At 40.5% G+C, this 19,024-nt stretch overlaps 1 protein-coding gene across 4 annotated transcripts; it reads left to right on the forward strand.

The window, feature by feature from the left end:
- The first annotated feature begins 219 nt into the window (after positions 1–219).
- Positions 220–14,366, forward strand: LOC146390344 (uncharacterized). 4 transcript variants are annotated; one of them, XM_084923400.1, is made up of 5 exons: positions 220–737; positions 1,533–1,967; positions 2,611–2,874; positions 5,618–6,070; positions 12,858–14,366. In XM_084923400.1, the coding sequence occupies exons 2-5, from the start codon at positions 1,757–1,759 to the stop codon at positions 13,019–13,021; spliced, it is 1,092 nt and encodes a 363-aa protein (XP_084779526.1). In that variant the 5' UTR covers positions 220–737; positions 1,533–1,756; the 3' UTR covers positions 13,022–14,366. The 4 variants fall into 4 exon arrangements, with proteins under 4 accessions (XP_084779526.1, XP_084779523.1, XP_084779525.1 ...); XM_084923397.1 differs by lacking the exon at positions 12,858–14,366 and having other exon boundaries at positions 250–737; positions 5,618–6,688; XM_084923399.1 differs by lacking the exons at positions 220–737; positions 12,858–14,366 and adding an exon at positions 748–902 and having other exon boundaries at positions 5,618–6,688.
- Positions 14,367–19,024: the final 4,658 nt, after the last annotated feature.

A 19,024-nucleotide genomic window follows, 5' to 3' on the forward strand; every position in this document is an offset into this window, starting at 1 on the left:
TCTGCTCGCAGGAAGTTCATGTTGAGCTCAGTGAGTCTGATCTGAATTCATATGTGAGAAAATGATTACACACAAATGAACCTGGAGCAAACATTCAAATGAGCAGAGAGACTGAAAGAAAAATTGATCGCAGCTTTATATATTTGTGACAATGATGTGAAAGAAAAATGTTCAAAGAACAATATTAGTAATATAATTAATTATGTTACTGTCTCTGCTTCTAAACACTGCTGCTCTTCCTTATTTAATGACATACAGCAGCAGAATGATGGAGGACCTGTGATAAATATTGTATCAATAATAAGGTTAAGCAAGTGTCTTTCAACATGTCGCAGATTTGTTGTACAGGCCTCTTTACACTGTCTCTATAAGTTTTATAAACCAAAACAACAAACAAACAAACAAACAAACAAAGGTGTCTGCTCAGTCAGGAGTGTAGGGGGGAGGGGCTCTAAGTTGACCTAACGGGCTGTGAATGGACAGCAGACTGCAGAGGGAAGTGACGTCTCAGGAAGTGAAATGAGAATAGAAGTGGATGGTGAGCGATGTAGCGGTGAAATAAGATAAACATAATAAGACAAACAAACAGAAAACAAAGCGGAAAAGGAGAACAACAAGCAGAGTGAAAGTAAACCTGTAATGAGGAAACGGACAGTGAGCGCAGTGTAACCGTGACAACGAGACACGAGGACGGATTTAAAGCGATCATAAAATCGTCTCCAGACGGTCGTCGTTCGGTGAGTGGAACCAGATTCAGCTACAACAGCGATAAATACGCCTGTAGGGAGGTTAAGAGTGCTAAAATACTGAGAAACGGATCTCTGATGAGTGTTTGTAGGGATGTGGTTCAGCAAGATAAAGACACACGACTCTATAACATGCTGCCACATAAAAGACATCAAGTAAGTAAATAAAATGTATTTATATATCACTGCTTCACAATTAGATTAAATTCAATCAGAAGCATTATCAGGGACTACAACATCTAGTCCTTTTACTGAATATAAACTCGTTTGTAGTGGAGTCTTGGCAGCGTAATGACAACGATAGAGAGTCCCACAGCCTTGGTGCCTGAAAAGCCTGATCCCCACGGGTTTTGAACCTAGTACGTGGGAGCAACAGTAACTTCTGCCCTGAAGAACTACGTGCACGGGATGAAGCATGAGGTTTCAACAGGTCAGCGATATACTGGCCCAGCTGTCTGATGAACAGAATCAACCTTTTGAGATTTACTTACCTGGATCATTAAGCACGTATCAAGACCTTATTTTAGTAATATATTTTAAATGATAGCAGCCCAAACAAAATATTTTGCAGCACAAATGTTTGACATCAATTTAGTTTGATTTGGGTAATGTGGGAGGGGGCTGGTTGACCTTTTGACCTTTACATTTTTATTAATATCTTTAAAACAGAAGCAGCACAAATAACAATTTTAGCAGTAAATGGCAAATTATACTATTGAATTATAAGATAGATGAAAGAATATAATTATCCTTGTTTTTCCTGCTCTTCTCCTGTCCACACTCCAGTCCAGTAGGCGGGATTAATGCAACTGTAAGCTGATTTGTCAAACGCCATCAAGCCCCGAAGAAGAACGGAGGAGGACAGCACTACTGTGGTAGAGGAGCGGTGTGTGTGCAGACATGGCTGCTGTTGATGAAGCGGACTGAACTTGGAGGAGAGACACAAACTGAAGTATCGATCCCGTCACATCAGTGTGGATCTGATACCAACGTCTGTATCGCTTCTATTGATGCTTGTATCGATCCGCTCAGCCCCAGTTGAAGCAGCAATGAGTTCAGTTCAGTATCTGAGAGAGTTCATCAAGGAGAGACTAACTGCTGTTTGTGAAGAAATCTTCTCAGAGGTTCAAAAAACCATCGTCCAGTATGAGGAGGAGATCAACCGTCAGCACAGACTGCTGGATATCAGCCAGAAACCCGACAGAAACTCACACATCATAGGTATGGACATGTTTTTAACTCTGTGCTGTTCAAGCTCAGATTCTTCAGTGTGACTGACTTTACTAGAAGAAGTTAAACTGGGTATTTATCAGTGCTGTGGGTCAGTGTCCAGTGATGGACTATGTTGTACTGGTGCAGGTCCATGGTCACTGATAGATTAGGTTTTAAAACATTTTAATGGATTTATGTATTAAACTTTTTTTTCTCTAACAGATTCCAGTGTTGAGTACATCAGGTGTGTGTTGGATCCTCTGTAAACACTGAGACTGTGCAGTAAAGATTTAGTTAGATGTCAGCAGAAAACACATTTAACAAGTTGTTAACAGACTTCTCTGAAGTTGAAGTGAACCTTTGTTTAAAGAAGGATTTCAGACACTGATGTTTTCATGGTGTCACCCTGCAGTTTAGTTTGGGAAACTTTGTGTCTTTGCTCACAGTGAGGAGCTTCAATGCTAACATGTTAGCGTGTAGCTGTTAGTGTGCACAACTGTTTCACTGAGCTGTTGTGTGTGTGGCTCATAATTGGTCATATGACAGGCTGATCATCATTTATTCAGGTTTTGAGTCATGCTTTTAAAAACAGTTTGAGTTTTTTTATCAACACATTAGTGATTATTATTCTTGTGTTTCTTTGTTCGACAAGACTTCCCACAACAATATGACTGTGAAGAAGAGGAGGGTCTGGATGAGCAGCAGGTCTGTAACCAGGAGAGGAACTCCAGTCTGGACCAGGAGGACCCAGAGCCTCCACAGATTAAAGAGGAACAGGAGGAGCTCTGCAGCAGTCAGGAGGGAGAGCAGCTTGGACTGAAGCAAGAGGCTGAAGGCATTATCGTCTGGACTGATGAAGAGCAGCTCAGACAGATGGAGACTATCTGGAAACCTGAGATAAAGCTACACAGAATAGGTATGTAAAACTGTGATGTCTTTATAACATTGAATATGACTCACAGGCGTCACAGTGGAACAGTGGTTAGCGCTGTTGGCTCCCAGCAAGAAGGTCCTGGGTTTGACTCCACCATGTGTCCGGGTCTTTCTGTGTGGCGTTTGTATGTTCTCCCCTTGTTCACTCTCCAGAGACATGCAGACAGCTGGGTTAGGTTAGTTGGTGACTCTAAATTGCCCATAGGTATGAATGTCAGTGTGTAGGTATGAATTTAATGTGCTACTTTTTGGCTACCAGGAAGACACTTAATAAACAAACTGAGAATCCGTTTCTGAAAAACACTATAATAATCTGGTTTGAAACGCATAACTACTTGGGAGAAACATCACAACCGTCAAGGTTCCCTCCAATATTTAGAAATAACAGCGATTCGATCAAGGTATAAGAAAAGTGTCTGATTTATTTAGGAATAATACTCTGTCTTTTGAACAACTTAGAAGTACATTTTCTATTCCTGCAAAACACCTTTTGAAATTTCTTCAATTAAGAAATTTTATTTTAACCACACAAGGTTACAGCTTAGAACTCTCCACCTACTGTTCTCTAGAGAGCACAGTTATAAAACATCTAAATGGGAGAGGTCAAGTTTCTGCATTTTTCCAAAGTGTTTATGGAAAACTCCAAAGAATCAACAGTCTATTTTAGAGGCATGGAGGAATGATTTGCAAATGGATATATCTGATGATGAGTGGTATAAATCATGCTCCTTGGCCTAGAGTCAGACAATCAACATTACTTCAATATAGATGGTTAAAAAGACTGTATATTACCCTCTCAAAATTGCATCATTTTAACCCAAACATCCCAGACGCCTGTATTAAGTGGGGAGTGGATAGGGGCTCTTTGTTTCATTGCATATGGGAGTGCCCACATGTGAAAGTCTTTTAGGAAAAGGTAATAAATCTGACGGACGAAAGCTAAACCAGTTCCACACCACTGAAGTTGCATTTTTACAAACCAATTCTGGTTCCTCCGTTTCATTCAACGATCCACTTTCACCCTTGTCATTCTCAGTTGCCGCTGTGCCTTTTTCGCCATGTGCGTACGAAAACAAAGGCACTGCGCATGCGCGTTTTACCCATATTCTATCGCGATATTTCATTTTCTTGTCGTTGCCCAACATTATACCGGTATTACTGTGAACGGTATGATATGGCCCAGCCCTAGTTCAGAGACTTATTCCCGTGAACAAAGCTCTATCCATTTTAAAGGGAAGCTGATCGGATCAGCGTCTTGGAGCTAAGAGCTCCTCAACCGATCCCAGACAACGTCAAAGAACCAGCTTTCCCTGCAGCCCTTTTATACTGTGAACAGAAGCACCACCCATTATAAGGCACTGTGCGCGTGTGCATGTGGCTGTCAACAGACTTTGGTGTGTCCTCTCCCCTCCTCAGTGGAAAGCCATTTGTTGGGATCCGGCTCTGAAGTACCAAATAAATGTTAGGTCTGTGCTTGCAGGCCCCGCTGATTCAGAGACTTATTCCCGTGAACAAAGCAAGACAGAGCTTGATACATTTTAACTTCCAAGGGAAGCCGATCGGATCAGGGTCTTGGAGCTCAGAGCTCCTGCCCGATCCCAGACAACTTCAAAGAACCAGCCTTCCCTGCAGTTTTTTTATTTATTGAGCAGAAGCACCACCCATTGTAAAACCCATATGGTCATAAAAGTTAAAGGCACTGTTTTCTGATCACAAAGGGTCGTCTCCCCTCACCCCTGTATACGGTTTAACCCCTTCAGCGGTCCACTATATACAAACACAGGTGAGCCTATAAAGGGCAGGAAGTAAACATTCTTTACCAAATAAGGAAACCCAGAATCTTTCATGAAATGTCTGAAGTTAAACACTATAGCTAATTGCCTTCCCCACCATCTTAGGTGTGTAGGGGAAGAACAGAAAAACATCTAAACATGCAGTTTAGGACAAGATTTACAAATTTAAGTACAACAGTGGCAACTTTTATCCAAATAACTATGTGTGCACGTGTGTGCATGTGTGTGTGTTTGTGTTTGGGGGTGCGCTTGTGTGTCCTCCTGCCCACAAAAGGGTCATAAAGGCAGGAAGTTTACTAACCAAAAAACACAACCTTAACATAGGATGTCCCTATAATGAAACACTATAGCCTCCCCCACCAACAAATTGGCTGGAGAGGTGGTCAGAGACAAAGGAATGTCTTTGATGCTGCTGCTTGAACTAAGACTTACAAATTTAAGTAACACAATGACAATATTTAACATTTGACTCCAACATGGGTAACTATGAATAAATATTTCTATTCTGTTTTGGAAAATATGGAATTCAGAGTTTCTCAATTTAGATTTATCAGACAAGAAGAGATTTTTTTTACTGCATTTCAAGCACAGCCAAAACGTTTACACCTATGTAATAGAACTCTGCCCTAGCATGCCTTCTTATAACTGTAGCCAATCCAGACATACACATTCATTAACAAAACACAACATCTATTTATTTCATATGTCACAGATATTCACATATGAATTTGAAATTTGACCTTTGCTAATAAGAATGTTAGAACTAAACATTTGCATCAGTGCCTGAATAATTTGTCACATTTGTACACTTTAAATTTCAGTGGTATATGTGAGCAACATGCTTAAGATGTAGAGACCTGCTAATGGTTCAGACCAGTAAATATTTTCTCAAATGTTTGTTTTGCTATCCTTTTTTCTTCTTTGTCCCTTCAGATGTTGTACAGCAGCATGCTTTTGAGGAAGAAGATGTTCTTACAGACCAGCAGGTCTGTAACCAGGAGAGGAACTCCATTCTGGACCAGAAGGACCCACAGCCTCCACAGATTAAAGAGGAACAGGAGGAAGTGTGCAGCAGTCAGGAGGGAGAGCAGCTTGTACTGAAGCAGGAGGCTGATACTTTCATGGTGACACCCACTTATGAGGAAAGTTCCCACAGTGAACCAGAACCAAAAAGTGAGCAGCTCCTTTCTCACAGCTCTTCTAGAGCAGAGAGCCGAGATCATGAAGAAAGCCAGCATGTGGACTCAGGATCTTCTAGACGTACGGAGCTGAAGAACAGACGTCCAAGTAGAACGGACACAAAGAACAAGTCTATTCAATGTGACGTGTGTGGAAAAACTTTACCGGATAAATACAGAATGACTGCACATCTAAGAGTTCACACAGGTGAGAAACCGTATTCTTGTAGCACCTGTGGGAAAAGATCTTCTGACTCATCAGCGTTAAAAAAACACATGAGAATTCACACAGGTGAGAAACCATATTGTTGTAGCACCTGTGGGAAAAGATTTGCTGACCCATCAGCGTTCAAAAAACACACGAGAATTCACACAGGTGAGAAACCATATTGTTGTAGCACGTGTGGGAAAAGATTTACTGACTTATCAGCTTTCAAAAAACACACAAGAATTCACACAGGTGAGAAACCATATTCTTGTAGCACCTGTGGGAAAAGATTTGTCCAGAGGACACAATTAAAGAAGCACATGAGAATTCATCCTGGTTAAAATGTTCATATTTAGAGAATGTGGGACAGCTGTGAGTCATTGGTGAACACCTGAGTGAAAAGATGATCCGTATTCAAGTCACTATTTTTTTCCAGAGCAGTAAAGAACTCTGTGTTGTTTGTTCAGTTTATTACATTATTCTATTAATTGTATCAGGAAAACTGATCTCACATTTCTTGATGGTTAAAGTTAGGTATGCTCCCGTTCTATTTAATAGTTTTAATCCTTTGCTCAAGTGAGTTTTTGTCAAAATAAAAATCAACAAAATTGAACAACAGTCAAGAATTGTATTTATTCTTGTCAGGAAGCAAAAGTATCAAATACCAAGTTTCATGCTTGAAAGGGGAAGTCCCCAGTACATCTTGTTAGTCCCACCCTCCTTTGCCTTAACCCTCTGGGGCAGACGGATGCACCGGCGTGTCAAAATCACATGACCAATTTAAGATGACACAGCTACAAGATGCAGTGACTCAGTCTCCACTGGGTCGAAAATGCGAACTTCAAACTATATACCAGTTTTTGAATTGTCTCGATTGGCCACGTAAAACCAGAGTTGTGATAAAAAATACACGCAATGTTTTTTTCTGAACAAAACAGTTGTTTACAGCCGGAAGAACGGTAAAAACTGCGTTTTCTACGGACAGCGCTAGCAAACACTCTCCACTTGCGAGCGAAAAAAGAAAAAGAAAAAACACCCCTTCCCTATTGGTGTTAGAGTTTACCATGTCAGCCAATCAAAAAAATGATATGGCAACATGTGACACTTGTTGTTTAGGGAAAAGAGGAAGTTTTTAGGAGTGACACCCGCGACGGAAAGCAGGCGAGCGAAAGAAAGAGAGAGAGAGCGAGTTTTCATATGTGAGACATTAGTGACGTTTAGTGTGTTTGGAGCCTATAGTTAGTGTGTTGTGTAGTTATTGTTTTGTATTGTGTGTCAGTTATACTGCTGAATGTCACATTTGCTCCAAAAAGCCACCAAAGGCAGATTCCAGTGTAAACGCTGTTCCCACATGGAAAACTGGACTGATGCACCTCCTGCTGTCAAACCTGCAGGGTTTAGGCCTGTGGTGTTCTCCTCTGTCTTATACTGAACACAAACTATTTTATTTTTTTTTTGGACTGGCACAAATCATTTGTGTGCCTTCTTATTTGATGCAGAACACCTGATTGTTCTGTAAATAGATTTAAATGGTTATATTAAGAAAAGAAAAGAAAAAAACACCTGAGGCCTTGTGTGCCATGTGCAGAATTTTTAGAATTGTACAATTTCTATTTGCATTCCAAGTTATGAAAATGATTCAATAAACATGTTTGTGGGTTTTACAGTAAAAAATATAACTTTTTTCTATTCGGATTTTGAATTTTTTGTCTGAATTTTGATGAATTGTCCTAATATAATATGCCAAAATGGAAAAAATAACTCAGATTTCAGATATTTGAGGTTGTGCTGAAAAAAAAAATGATACCAAACAAGGCAAGATAAAGCATTTTAAAAGGTGAAATATAGAGGTAAAATCAAAAGTAGTCAAAAACGGCCAAGTATACCCTGGACCACAGAGGGTTAAAAAGCCATCCCTAGACCCAGCTGTCTTAACTAATTATAGGCCAATCTCCAACCTTCCTTTCATATTAAAAATCCTTGAAAGAGTAGTTGTCAAACAGCTAACAGATCATCTGCAGAGGAATGGCTTATTTGAAGAGATTCAGTCAGGTTTCAGAGCTCATCACAGCACAGAAACAGCTTTAGTGAAGGTTACAAATGATCTTCCTATGGCCTCTGACAGTGGACTCATCTCTCATCTCTTGTCCTGCCACTCGGGCCTGAAAATCGTAGAAATATGGTATCTAACCAGATTCTTTCTCTGGATGGCATTACCTTGGCCTCCAGTAATACTGTGAGGAACCTTGGAGTCCTTCAACGCACATATTAAACAAATATGTAAAACTGCTTTCTTCCATTTGTGCAACATCTCTAAAATTAGAAATGTCCCGTCTCAGAGTGATGCTGAAAAACTAGTTCACTGCAGGTCTGCTTGTTGTTCCTAGAGTATTTAAAAGTAGAATGGGAGGCAGAGCCTTCAGTTTTCAGGCCCCTCTTCTGTGGAACCAACTTCCAGTTTGGATTCGGGAGACAGACACTATCTCTACTTTTAAGATTAGGCTGAATCCTCCCTTAGTTATGCTGCAATAGACGTAGGCTGCCGGGGATTCCCATGATGCATTGAGTTTTTCCTTTCCAGTCACCTTTCTCACTCACTATGTGTTAATAGACGTCTCTGCATTGAATCATACTTGTTATTAATCTCTGTCTCTCTTCCACAGCATGTCTTTATCCTGTCTTCCGCCCCTCCCTGAGCCTGGTTCTGCCGGAAGTTTCTTCCTGTTAAAAGGGAGTTCTTCCTTCCCACTGTCGCCAAAATGCTTGCTCATAGGGGGTCATATGGTTATTGGGTTTTTCTCTGTTTCTATTATTGTAGGATCTACTGTGCAATATAAAGTGCCTTGAGGTGACTGTTGTTGTGATTTGGCGCTATATAAATAAAATTGAATTGAATTGGACAAAAAACAACGAAATTCAGACCACTGAGGTTGAGCTGAAAAGAATGATACCAAACAAGGCAAGGGGAAAAATAAAATGAAACAATTTAAAGGTGAAATACAAATGTAAAATCAAAAAAAGTCAAAAATGGCCAATCATATTTTGGACCTCAGAAGGTTAATTTGACAAATCATGAAAAATTTGGTTTCATTTTTTTTTTCATGACAGTGCAGATTTCTGACATTTTATGTAAATTAAGCATGTAACAATCTGATTTTTTTTTTTTCTTACAAAAAGCAGTGGAACTTAAGTTAGACTTGTTTGTAAATGAACCGCCCCATGTTGTTTAGCTTTCTGGATTTTATACTTATTGGGTTACATATTTATTTATTATACGGGCTAGATCCACCGATGGACCCTGAGAGGAAAATCCACCTCTTAATCATTCAGTGCACAGATATCATGACCACAGACACTTCAAATAAGTTATCAAACCTCCAGCATACCCTGAGTTGATTGTATTCCTTTAAAAGGTTCAGTTTTTCTCAACAACGCTGGATCAGATTCATGTGCGTGTCCGTGGGAGCACCAGCACTCCCTGTAGCATCGACAGGTCGGAGGTTTCCAGTTCAAAACCTCCAACCTGTTTTATAGAGCGGCAACAAACAACAGTTTCATTCTTTGTTTACCCACATCAGCTGTTCATCCACAGGCTCCATCTGTGTGATTATATCACCGGCCTGCACAGAAACACAAAGAGAGAGAGAGAGCAGACATGTTATTAACCCACCCAAAAAAATCAAGACCTAAAAACTAAACACAGGAAATCTGACAGGGTATTTTATTTAGATCTGTAAGGATTTGTCAGTGATATATTGTTTTCTGTAGTTTTTCCTGCGTACACCACCAGAATGGATTTGAAATCAACCAGTCAAGATGTGATTGAAGTGCAGTCTTCCAGCCTTAATTTAAGGCGTTTAACAAAAACACTGGATTAACAACTATTTTTATACTTTTTCTTTTTTTAAGGCAATTTTCTGAGGCTTAAAAATACCTGAATAGTTAACTGATAGTTTCATGACCAGGGGTCCGTTCTTCGTACCTCGCTAAGTAAGTTAGCTGGATTTGATTGTTGACGATTTCGCGTGATCTTGGATCGTTCGGTTCTCCGAAGCTCATCCGGGACTTGCTGTCATAGCAACAGATCCGTAAGCGTAAACCTGCTTGGGAGCAGGCTTACTTTATGTAAACAGGATTAGATCGCGGCCACTCAGGTATGTCCGCTTCATTTATACGAAAGCAACAGCGATATTTTTCCACTGTTTTCCCATAAATAAATATTATCAATGTAACTAAAGATAATGCAGTATTTGATTCTTTTATTGATTTCATACAGATACATACAGGTCATTTCCTAAAAAAAGGGAAATGTACTATTAATCATTCTATTTCATGTATTTGATTATTTCAGATGTAATTCATATTTTAGAGTAGTAATAGTAAATTACTTCGTGTAATCAAGATGAGAGACCACGGCTATAAAAGCGAAGGTGGATTTGGGAAGTCTGTCGCAGCCATGTCCTGTCCGTTTGTACGCGAGCAACCCATTGCGGAAGGTGCAAGATTGATAAGGAGAGTTTTCAGAATTCAGCGTATATTGCGGGATAGACAGGATCCTTTAGCTCAGCGCGACAGTGTGCTCATAGGGAGATATCGATTTTCCCGTGAGGGTATTATTTACTTAACCAATTTGTTGATGAGGGGGTGCAGGACCACCACCTGTCTTTTTTTGCTCTGCCCTTTTCTTGGTTGCTGTTATAAACAAACAGACAGATTATTTCAGGGTCTCTTTTCAAGAGACTAAAAGCAATATAAGTGATAAATATTACCATTCTGTAGAATATTCTTATATTTCACTTTTAGTTGTTCCCATGTTCTAGTGGGTCCTGTTGTGGCTCTAATGTGAAAGAGGATATAATGTAATATAATATAATATGATATAATATAATATAATAAATTTACCCTACCGCCTACTGGTGTTGGCCAGAGGGGCCGATGGCGCGATATGGCAGCCTCGCTTCTGTCAGTCTGCCCCAGGGCAGCTGTGGCTACAACCGTAGCTTGCCTCCACCAGTGTGTGAATGTGAGAGTGAATGAATAGTGGCATTGTAAAGCGCTTTGGGTGCCTTGAAAAGCGCTATATAAATCCAATCCATTATTATTATTATTATTATTATTAAATTACTTACGAGTTTAATTTGTCAGCAACTTTCTGCCAGCCCTCTCTCCTTGCTTTTACAGCCTTTGCAGTGTTCCCTTGCGTTTTAATTAAACTCTGAAACTCCTGAAATCCCTCAATCAAGAGTTCTTGCTCTGCTGCCGAAAAATACTGAGCGCGCTCCTTCGACATTTTCGCCGACCAATCAAAGGGTTGCCGATCAATGTTTCTACTATCGATGCGTAGCCCCTTTTAAGCCACCCAGTGATCTCACATTACTTCATCCAGCTATACTAATCGTCAACAACAGGTGTGTTCGGAGAACCGGAATAGCGAGCTCAAAGTTGGCGCGATGATTTGATCTTGGATGTGTCATTTGATCTTGGATGTAGTAAGCGAGGTACGAAGAACGGACCCCTGAAGCTGATAATAGTTTTTGTTGTTGTTGTTGTTGTTGTTGTTTTTGCAAATGATAGATGGCCGAGGCTGCCAATCCAGTGTTCGAAAAGTGAGCTGCTTTATTTTGTGAAGGAAGCTTAGAAAATAGAGAACCTGGCATCCTGATGCAAAAAGCTTTCTGCTGCATTTGACAAGCAGGGATAGAGACAGATAACCTGGAATCTTAGTGCCAAAAGGAATCACTGCTGCTTAGCATATGAAGGCTAGATGCGGAGAAACTCACATCCCAGTGGCAGAAAAACTTGTTTCTGCATTTTGCGAATGATAAACTGGCATCCCAGTGTCAGGAAGTTTGCTGCAGCATGTTGCAAATGAAGGATAGTAGAGCAATGAACTCACTATCTGGTGCCCGTGTTATTTTTCTTTTCTTTTCTTTCTTTTTTTTTTTGCAAACAATAAGTAGATGGCAGAGAACTGACATCCCGGAAGCAGAAGGGTTCACTGCTGCTTTTTGCAATGATAGATGCAGAGAAAGTGGCAACTCTGTGGTAGAAAGCTTGATCCTGCATTTATGAATGATAGATTTAGAAAGAACCTGGTATCCCATTGCTGGAAGGGTTAGCTGCTCCTTTTTGCAATGATAGATGCAAAGAAACTGGCAACTTGTTGGTAGAAAAACTTGATGCTGCCTTTGCGAATGAGGGATAAAGAAAGAACTTGGCAAACTTTGCTTCTGCACTTTGCAGAAGGAGGGATAGAAAACATCACAGCTGGATTCTTATGCCTTGAAGAGATAAACGGCAATGGTGGAGGAGCAGAGCATGGAATTGTAGCAACTGATTTCCAGCTGCACATTAAATGATAGGAGGCAGGTGCACAAAACTGAGCTTGCCCCTGCTACCTGGCGCTGATGGCTGGGTGGAGCTACAAGATATGTAGTAGCTTTTGCTGTTGGAGCAGTAATTTTTGCTTCTGCACAGAAGAAGACTTTGGATTGACATTTAGATGTGAGAGTTTAAGAAGCTATGAAAATTAGAATGCTGGTGAATATAAGCGATGTTTCGGAGACCTTACAGAAGTGTGTGAACAGATCAGAACCGGAAGGGGCGTGTTTGGGGATTTGGAATTTCGCTCCAGAAATTCAATTAATTTTTCTCCAATTAATTGCCCTGAGTTGTATCTGGGAGGCATAGCTGGACTGGCCATCGACCAGTGTTGGACTGTTAGAACAGCTTTGAAATTCATATAAGTTGTTTGCACTAAAGTAAAAACCACCATCACTTCATGCAGATACCCCCTTTGGTGCCAGCTGCGGTCTCAAGGCTGGAGCTGAACAACAACACCCTGATAACGACTGTGTTTTGACTGTTCTTCCCATTCTATGCAAGGCCACCTGGGTTGGCTGGAAGACTGTTTACTTAGCCTGGCAGGGCGAAGGACACTGTCTCAGCTGAACTCTGGACACGCACACACACACACACACACACACACACACACACACAGATGTACACTCATCCACCCTCCCCCTCCAAACGCCTTTGACGCTTATTCCCCTCCGATGCTGACGGTGGATCAAGGAGACCAGCGCTTATGCTGCAGGCCCGGATGTACTGTCTACACTGGCTGTCTCTCACCCTTTACCCATCCCTGTTGCTTGTCATGTGTTTCTTTGGAGTATTAAGGGTTTTTTTCATGTGCTATGTGCAGAGGTGTTTTTTTCTGTTCTCAAACTGATTATTTTTTTCTCCTTATCTTTCCTCATGTGGTGCATTTTTCCATTGTTATACCTCTCTGACCTGTCTTCCCCATGTAATGTTTTTGTGTAATGTATGTATGGTCGGAGTGTAAGATGGCGCCGCCATTGCGTGCAATAGGTCGGCAGCCTTAACATGAAATTTCCCCTTGTGGGACTAATAAAGGTATCTTATCTTATCTTATCTTATAATACCTGGTGGGCCGGTCGCTAGTCAAAATGCCCGGGCCAATTTTTTGTCCCAGTCCAGCCCTGCTGGGAGGTACAGCGTCTCCACACTCCACAAATCTGATGCTTCTGATTTGGAGAAAATGAGCTGAGGGAGACACCTGGTGGACAAACACAGACATGACAGGAAGAAAGACTAAAGTGCAGAGGGGAGACAAACAGCTGGAAATACTTGTTGGAAAGGATTGTCATGCTTCAGAAAAACACACAGCACACACTCTAACAGTCCTTTATTTGCACTGAAGGAGACACGTGAAGAAACCAAATCACACAATAATGAAGTGAACACATTTATAGCCAGTGTTCAAGATGATGGATAGAAATGAAAATCATGGAGCATTTATACATTTTTAGGTCTGTGTCTTACAGCAGAAGCAGCATTTACATGAACTCACAGGCCTTTTCCCACTCAACACTCTCTTCTTCATCACCTCATCTTCCTAAAAAGTGGATCTACCAACATTTTTTATTTTTTTGTTATTATGATTAAAATGTCAAACAAATATATTTTCCACTTTGTGTGTGACAGAGGCAGGAATGTCTCTGTCCTGCATGTGGAGAAATCTGCTGTTAAATCAGAACATTAACAGGTTTCAGGTTGTGTTCAAACACATATTACTGTGTATCATGTTTCAGCAGGCATGTGTTAACAGGGACTATAAGACACTTTAATGGCTTTAATGCATGTTTATGTGTTTAACACATGTCTGTTTGTTCACATATAAACACATGTGATTTATGTCTGTTTATCTTTGACCTTGTAATTAGTTCCTACGAATTCATCATGTAAATCTCTAATAAAGTGGGAACAATGAACAGCTTGTCACACAGTTTGTTATCCTGTCTCTGCTGCTGTGTGCTGTGCTGCACTCACTCAGAGATAAGAGTTACAGTTATCCCACTGACACAGAGAGGAGAAAAATACTTGGCTTCATTTAGAAAATCGGAGCTACGGATTAAAACAACAACAAATATGTAAATGAATCATATTCAGTCACCTCATCTGCTAAAAACAAACAAACAAACAAACAAAGGCGTCTGCTCAGTCACGTGCTCTGATGTGGCAACCAGCAGAGCAGGAGTGTCGGGGGGAGGGGCGACTGAATTGACCAAACGGGCTGTGAATTGACCCTGTGCACGAGAAAATGCTAACTTCCTGGTTTGAGACCGGATGTGGGGTTGTACATTTCCGGTAGCTTTACTTTGCAGTCAATCGCTACTGCAAAGATATACTCCAAAATCATGTCCAAAACTCGAAAACGGAAAGATCGCGTTAAGTTACAAAGAGCAGAAGGTGGGAACACTCACCACTGTTGTGTCATAAAAAATCTAATGATCAATTTTGACGTTTAAAGAGTTTAGATCGATCAGTTGTTTACATCACTCAACACAAGCAGAACTGCATTACTGCATGCAGAAGACACATCGTCCACATTCAGAAGCACATCTCTGTATAGTGACTGGTCTTATGATTTAAACAGGCAACTGTTCAGCATTCAAACTACAGGTGAAGAATAGTCAAACCAGATGTTTCCCTCATTATGTCGATATCAGCTAGTCAACTACACACCTACACAGCATGTTTTTTTTTTTTTGTTTGTTTTTTTTTTATTGAACTTTTAATTGCAAAGCAGGAAAACAGCAGTCACCAGCATATACATACACAGGACAAAGATGCATCTACATGTATAGCAGGACATGGGAGGCAGAAAGAAAAAGCCAACAGCAATAGTAATAAACAATGAAAAAGGTTAACAATCGTCCCTTTGTTGCCAGGCTAAATCCCGTAAGCCCGATTTCAACCTCTGAGCAGAGGGAGTGTCCAGATGGGCCAAAAAAGGGTCCCATATGCGATAGAAAAGGAAAGGTTTGTCCTTAAGTGCTGTAGAGAAGGCTTCCATTGGCACAATACATATCACAGACTGTAGCCACTGGTTGACAGATGGAGCCTTATCAGAAATCCACAGTACCATAATGCACTTTCGAGCGTAGTGTAGCAGTATGTGAAGGAGATCTTTGCTGCGAAAGCCGGCAGGTAGCTCATCATTTAGTCCTAACAAGCAAGTCCTTGGACCCAGATGCAGTCGGCAATTAAATATAGTACATAGCTTATCTATGAGTGATCTCCAAAACTGTAGAATAACAGGGCAGCTCCACAGACAATGAAAAAAGGAACCAACAGCAGACTGACATTTGTTACAGAGATTAGGCAAAGCTGGAAACATCATGTGCCTCTTCTCAGGTGTAATATAAAGCCTATTTATAAGTTTAAACTGCCTTTCCCAAATAGAATTAGATGCCAAGGCTTTATTTAAAAGGACGACAACACAACTCATCCCAAGCTTCAGCATCTATAGCGCCTACGTCTGATTCCCATTGGCCCTTGATTTTGTCAGAGTTATCCATTCTAAGATCAGACAGAATGTTATAAATCTTTTTAGTGATACATTTTAGTTGGGTAGTTTTTGCCATGAGTGATTCTATAGGAGAAAGACCAAACCCTCCATTAAAATCCTTCAATTTAGAAGTAATATAGTGCTTTACCTGAAAGTACTTCAAAAAATCCTTATTGGTCAGACCAAACTTGCTTTTCAGTTGATTAAAAGTAAGAAGAGAGTTCTCATGAACAAGATCACCCACTGTATTAATCCCTTTGTGAGACCAGTCCGCAAAACCAGCCCGAAGACCAGGTAAGAAGTCAGGGTTTTCATGAATAGGAGTAAGAAGGGAGAAACAATTATAATATCCTTCCAGGCGCCTGACTTTGCGCCAAATAATGAGCATATTCTTTAGCACCATATTATCTTGTGTTAGAACTGTGGCTTTGCCTGAGGAAATATATAGCAGGTTCCGCAACGGAATGCCCTTTAAAGAAGTGGACTCAGGGAGCGGCAAGACCACCTTTCTGAACAGGCAAACACAGAAAACTGTATCTCAGCCTAGATCTTTTCTTACGCCATATAAAAGAAATAATTGAACCATTTAATTTTGACAAAACCTTTTTGGACAGAGCAAGCGGTAACATCTGGAATAAATACAAGAGGCGAGGGAGGATATTCATCTTGACCAGATGAATACGACCTAAGAGAGACAGAGGGAGGCTGCACCACCTATCCAAATCGCGATTGATGGTCTGAATTAAAGGGGTGTAGTTCAGACTATACATTTCTTTTAGATTCGGTGAAATCTTTACTCCTAAATAAGTGAAACCGGAGGGAGACCAACGAAAAGGCTGAGAAATGTTTGGATCAACCTCATTTAGAACAGAGAGGGGCATAGCCTCACTTTTAGAAAAATTGATCTTGTAGCCTGAGAAGGAGCCGTATTGGGAAATTAACGCAACTAATCTAGGAATTGAATGAGCAGGAGAATTTAGAAAAATGAAGACGTCATCTGCATAAAGTGAAATCTTATGTTGAGAATTGTTCAAACAGAGTCCTTCAATAGCAGCATCCTTCTTAATGGCTGTGGCAAGGGGTTCCATAGCCAGGGCGAATAACAAAGGGCTCAGCGGACAGCCCTGCCGACTGCCACGTTCGATACTGAAATTGTCCGACCTATAACCATTGGTAATCACTGCCGAAAGAGGGGAAGTATTAAGGATCTGGATCCATTTAACAAAGTTGTCACCTAAACCAAATTCTTGAAGTGTGAAAAGAAGAAACGGCCATTCCAGACGGTCAAAGGCCTTTTCAGCATCAAGTGAGATGACTAGAGCTTCAGGGTTAAACAAAGACGAGTGCTGAATAATGTTAAGTAGGCGCCTCACGCTATGTGTGGAATACCGCCCCCGTATAAAACCAGTTTGATCATTCTTAACGACCGAAGGTAGTATTGGCTCAAGACGTACAGCTAGGACCTTAGCAAGTATCTTCAAATCAAGATTTAAAACAGATATAGGCCTATAAGAAGCAGATTTTTCAGGAGGTTTCCCCTTCTTCAAAATTAGCGAAATATTAGCCTCCATTAAGGAGGGGGGGAGAGTGCCTGCCTCAAAAGAGGACAGAAGCATCTTATACAGTGGGGAAGTCAGAATCTTACTAAATTTCTTTAAAAATTCTCCCGTGAACCCGTCTGGACCCGGGGCTTTGTTATTTGGAAGCATCTGAATAACTTTCAAAATTTCACTTTGCGTTATAGGTTTACATAAATCATCCCTTTGGATTTCAGTAACTTTAGGTAAATTTAGTCCTAAGAAGAAGTGATGCATACCTTGTTCCAATGTCGATTTAAACTGGGAGGTATATAACTGCTTATAAAAAGTTTTAAAAGTATCATTAATAATTAAATTGTCATATTTAGGTAAACCAGATGAGTCTCTAACACATGGGATATTACAACCAGCACCCTTATTATGAAGAAGATTGCTAATAAACCTAACCGCTATCTGGCCAAACTCATATAACTTCTGCCTCATGAAGAAAAGAGATTTCTCAGCCTTTCTTGTCAATAGTGCCTCCAAAGCTGTTTTAACCACCTGAATGTCATTCCTTAATTGCTCTGAAGGTGATTCATTATGTTTAGCTTGCAGTTCGTGCAATTCCAGTTCTAATTTCCGTTGTTCCATCTGATTTTTCCGCTTCAGGCCTGCTGAATATGATATAATCAGTCCACGGGTGTAAGCCTTCAGGGTGTCCCAAAGCAGGCCTGGAGAAACTTCAGGGGTTGCATTAACCTTTAAAAAATGTTCGAGCTGATCATTTAAAAACATTTCGAATTTTGGGTCGTGAATCAAAAAATTGTTAAATCTCCAGGCATGAGACCGAGGGACAGGATTTAGATCACTTAGCTGAACAAAAACCGGCGCATGATCTGATATAATAATATCGCCTATTGTACATCTCAAAATGTTTCCCAGTGATCGTTTGGGGGTGAAAACGAGATCGATTCTACTACTTGTTCTATGAACACCGGAAAAAAAAGTAAATTCTTTATTGTTAGGATGAAGAGTCCGCCAGGTATCAACCAGATCAAGTTCGTTACAAGTATCTAAAAGTGCTTTGGCCCTTGTAGACATTTGAATTTGTTTAGGAGGGGATCTGTCCTTAGTTGTAGAAAGATAACAGTTAAAATCACCGGCTATCACAGAATTATCACAAACCCAGTCAGAAAAGGAAGAGAGAGTATGAGCAATAAAGTCGTTAGACTGTACTGGTGGAAAGTAAATATTCAGAAATGACACCGCCTGACCACCTAGGGTGCCCTTTAAGGAAACATATCTACCAGACTTATCACAAATTGTTTGGTCAACTGTCAGCGGTAGGTGTTTATGTATTAAAATGGCTGCACCGCGGCTCTTACTCGTAAAGGAGGAACTAAAAACTTGACCGACCCAATCACGTTTCAGTTTTAGATGCTCCTGAGGAGACAGGTGAGTTTCTTGCAACAAGGCAACATGGACATTCTCCCTCTTAAGAAAACTCAATATTTTTTTCCGTTTAATAGGGTTATGTATACCTCCTACATTCCAGGAACA

Source organism: Perissodus microlepis, chromosome 3 (assembly GCF_051167445.1).
Source record: "Perissodus microlepis isolate ML-2025 ecotype Zambia chromosome 3, ASM5116744v1, whole genome shotgun sequence".
NCBI lineage: Eukaryota > Metazoa > Chordata > Actinopteri > Cichliformes > Cichlidae > Perissodus > Perissodus microlepis.

What these genes read in the sequence shown, in the direction of transcription:
- LOC146390344 (XM_084923397.1), top strand. Translation starts at nt 1,757, where the DNA reads ATGCTTGTATCGATCCGCTCAGCCCCAGTTGAAGCAGCAATGAGTTCA. An exon ending in CAGAAACTCACACATCATAG is followed by an intron (nt 1,968 to 2,610) that starts GTATGGACATGT and finishes TTGTTCGACAAG; the next exon opens with ACTTCCCACAACAATATGAC. An exon ending in GATAAAGCTACACAGAATAG is followed by an intron (nt 2,875 to 5,617) that starts GTATGTAAAACT and finishes TTGTCCCTTCAG; the next exon opens with ATGTTGTACAGCAGCATGCT.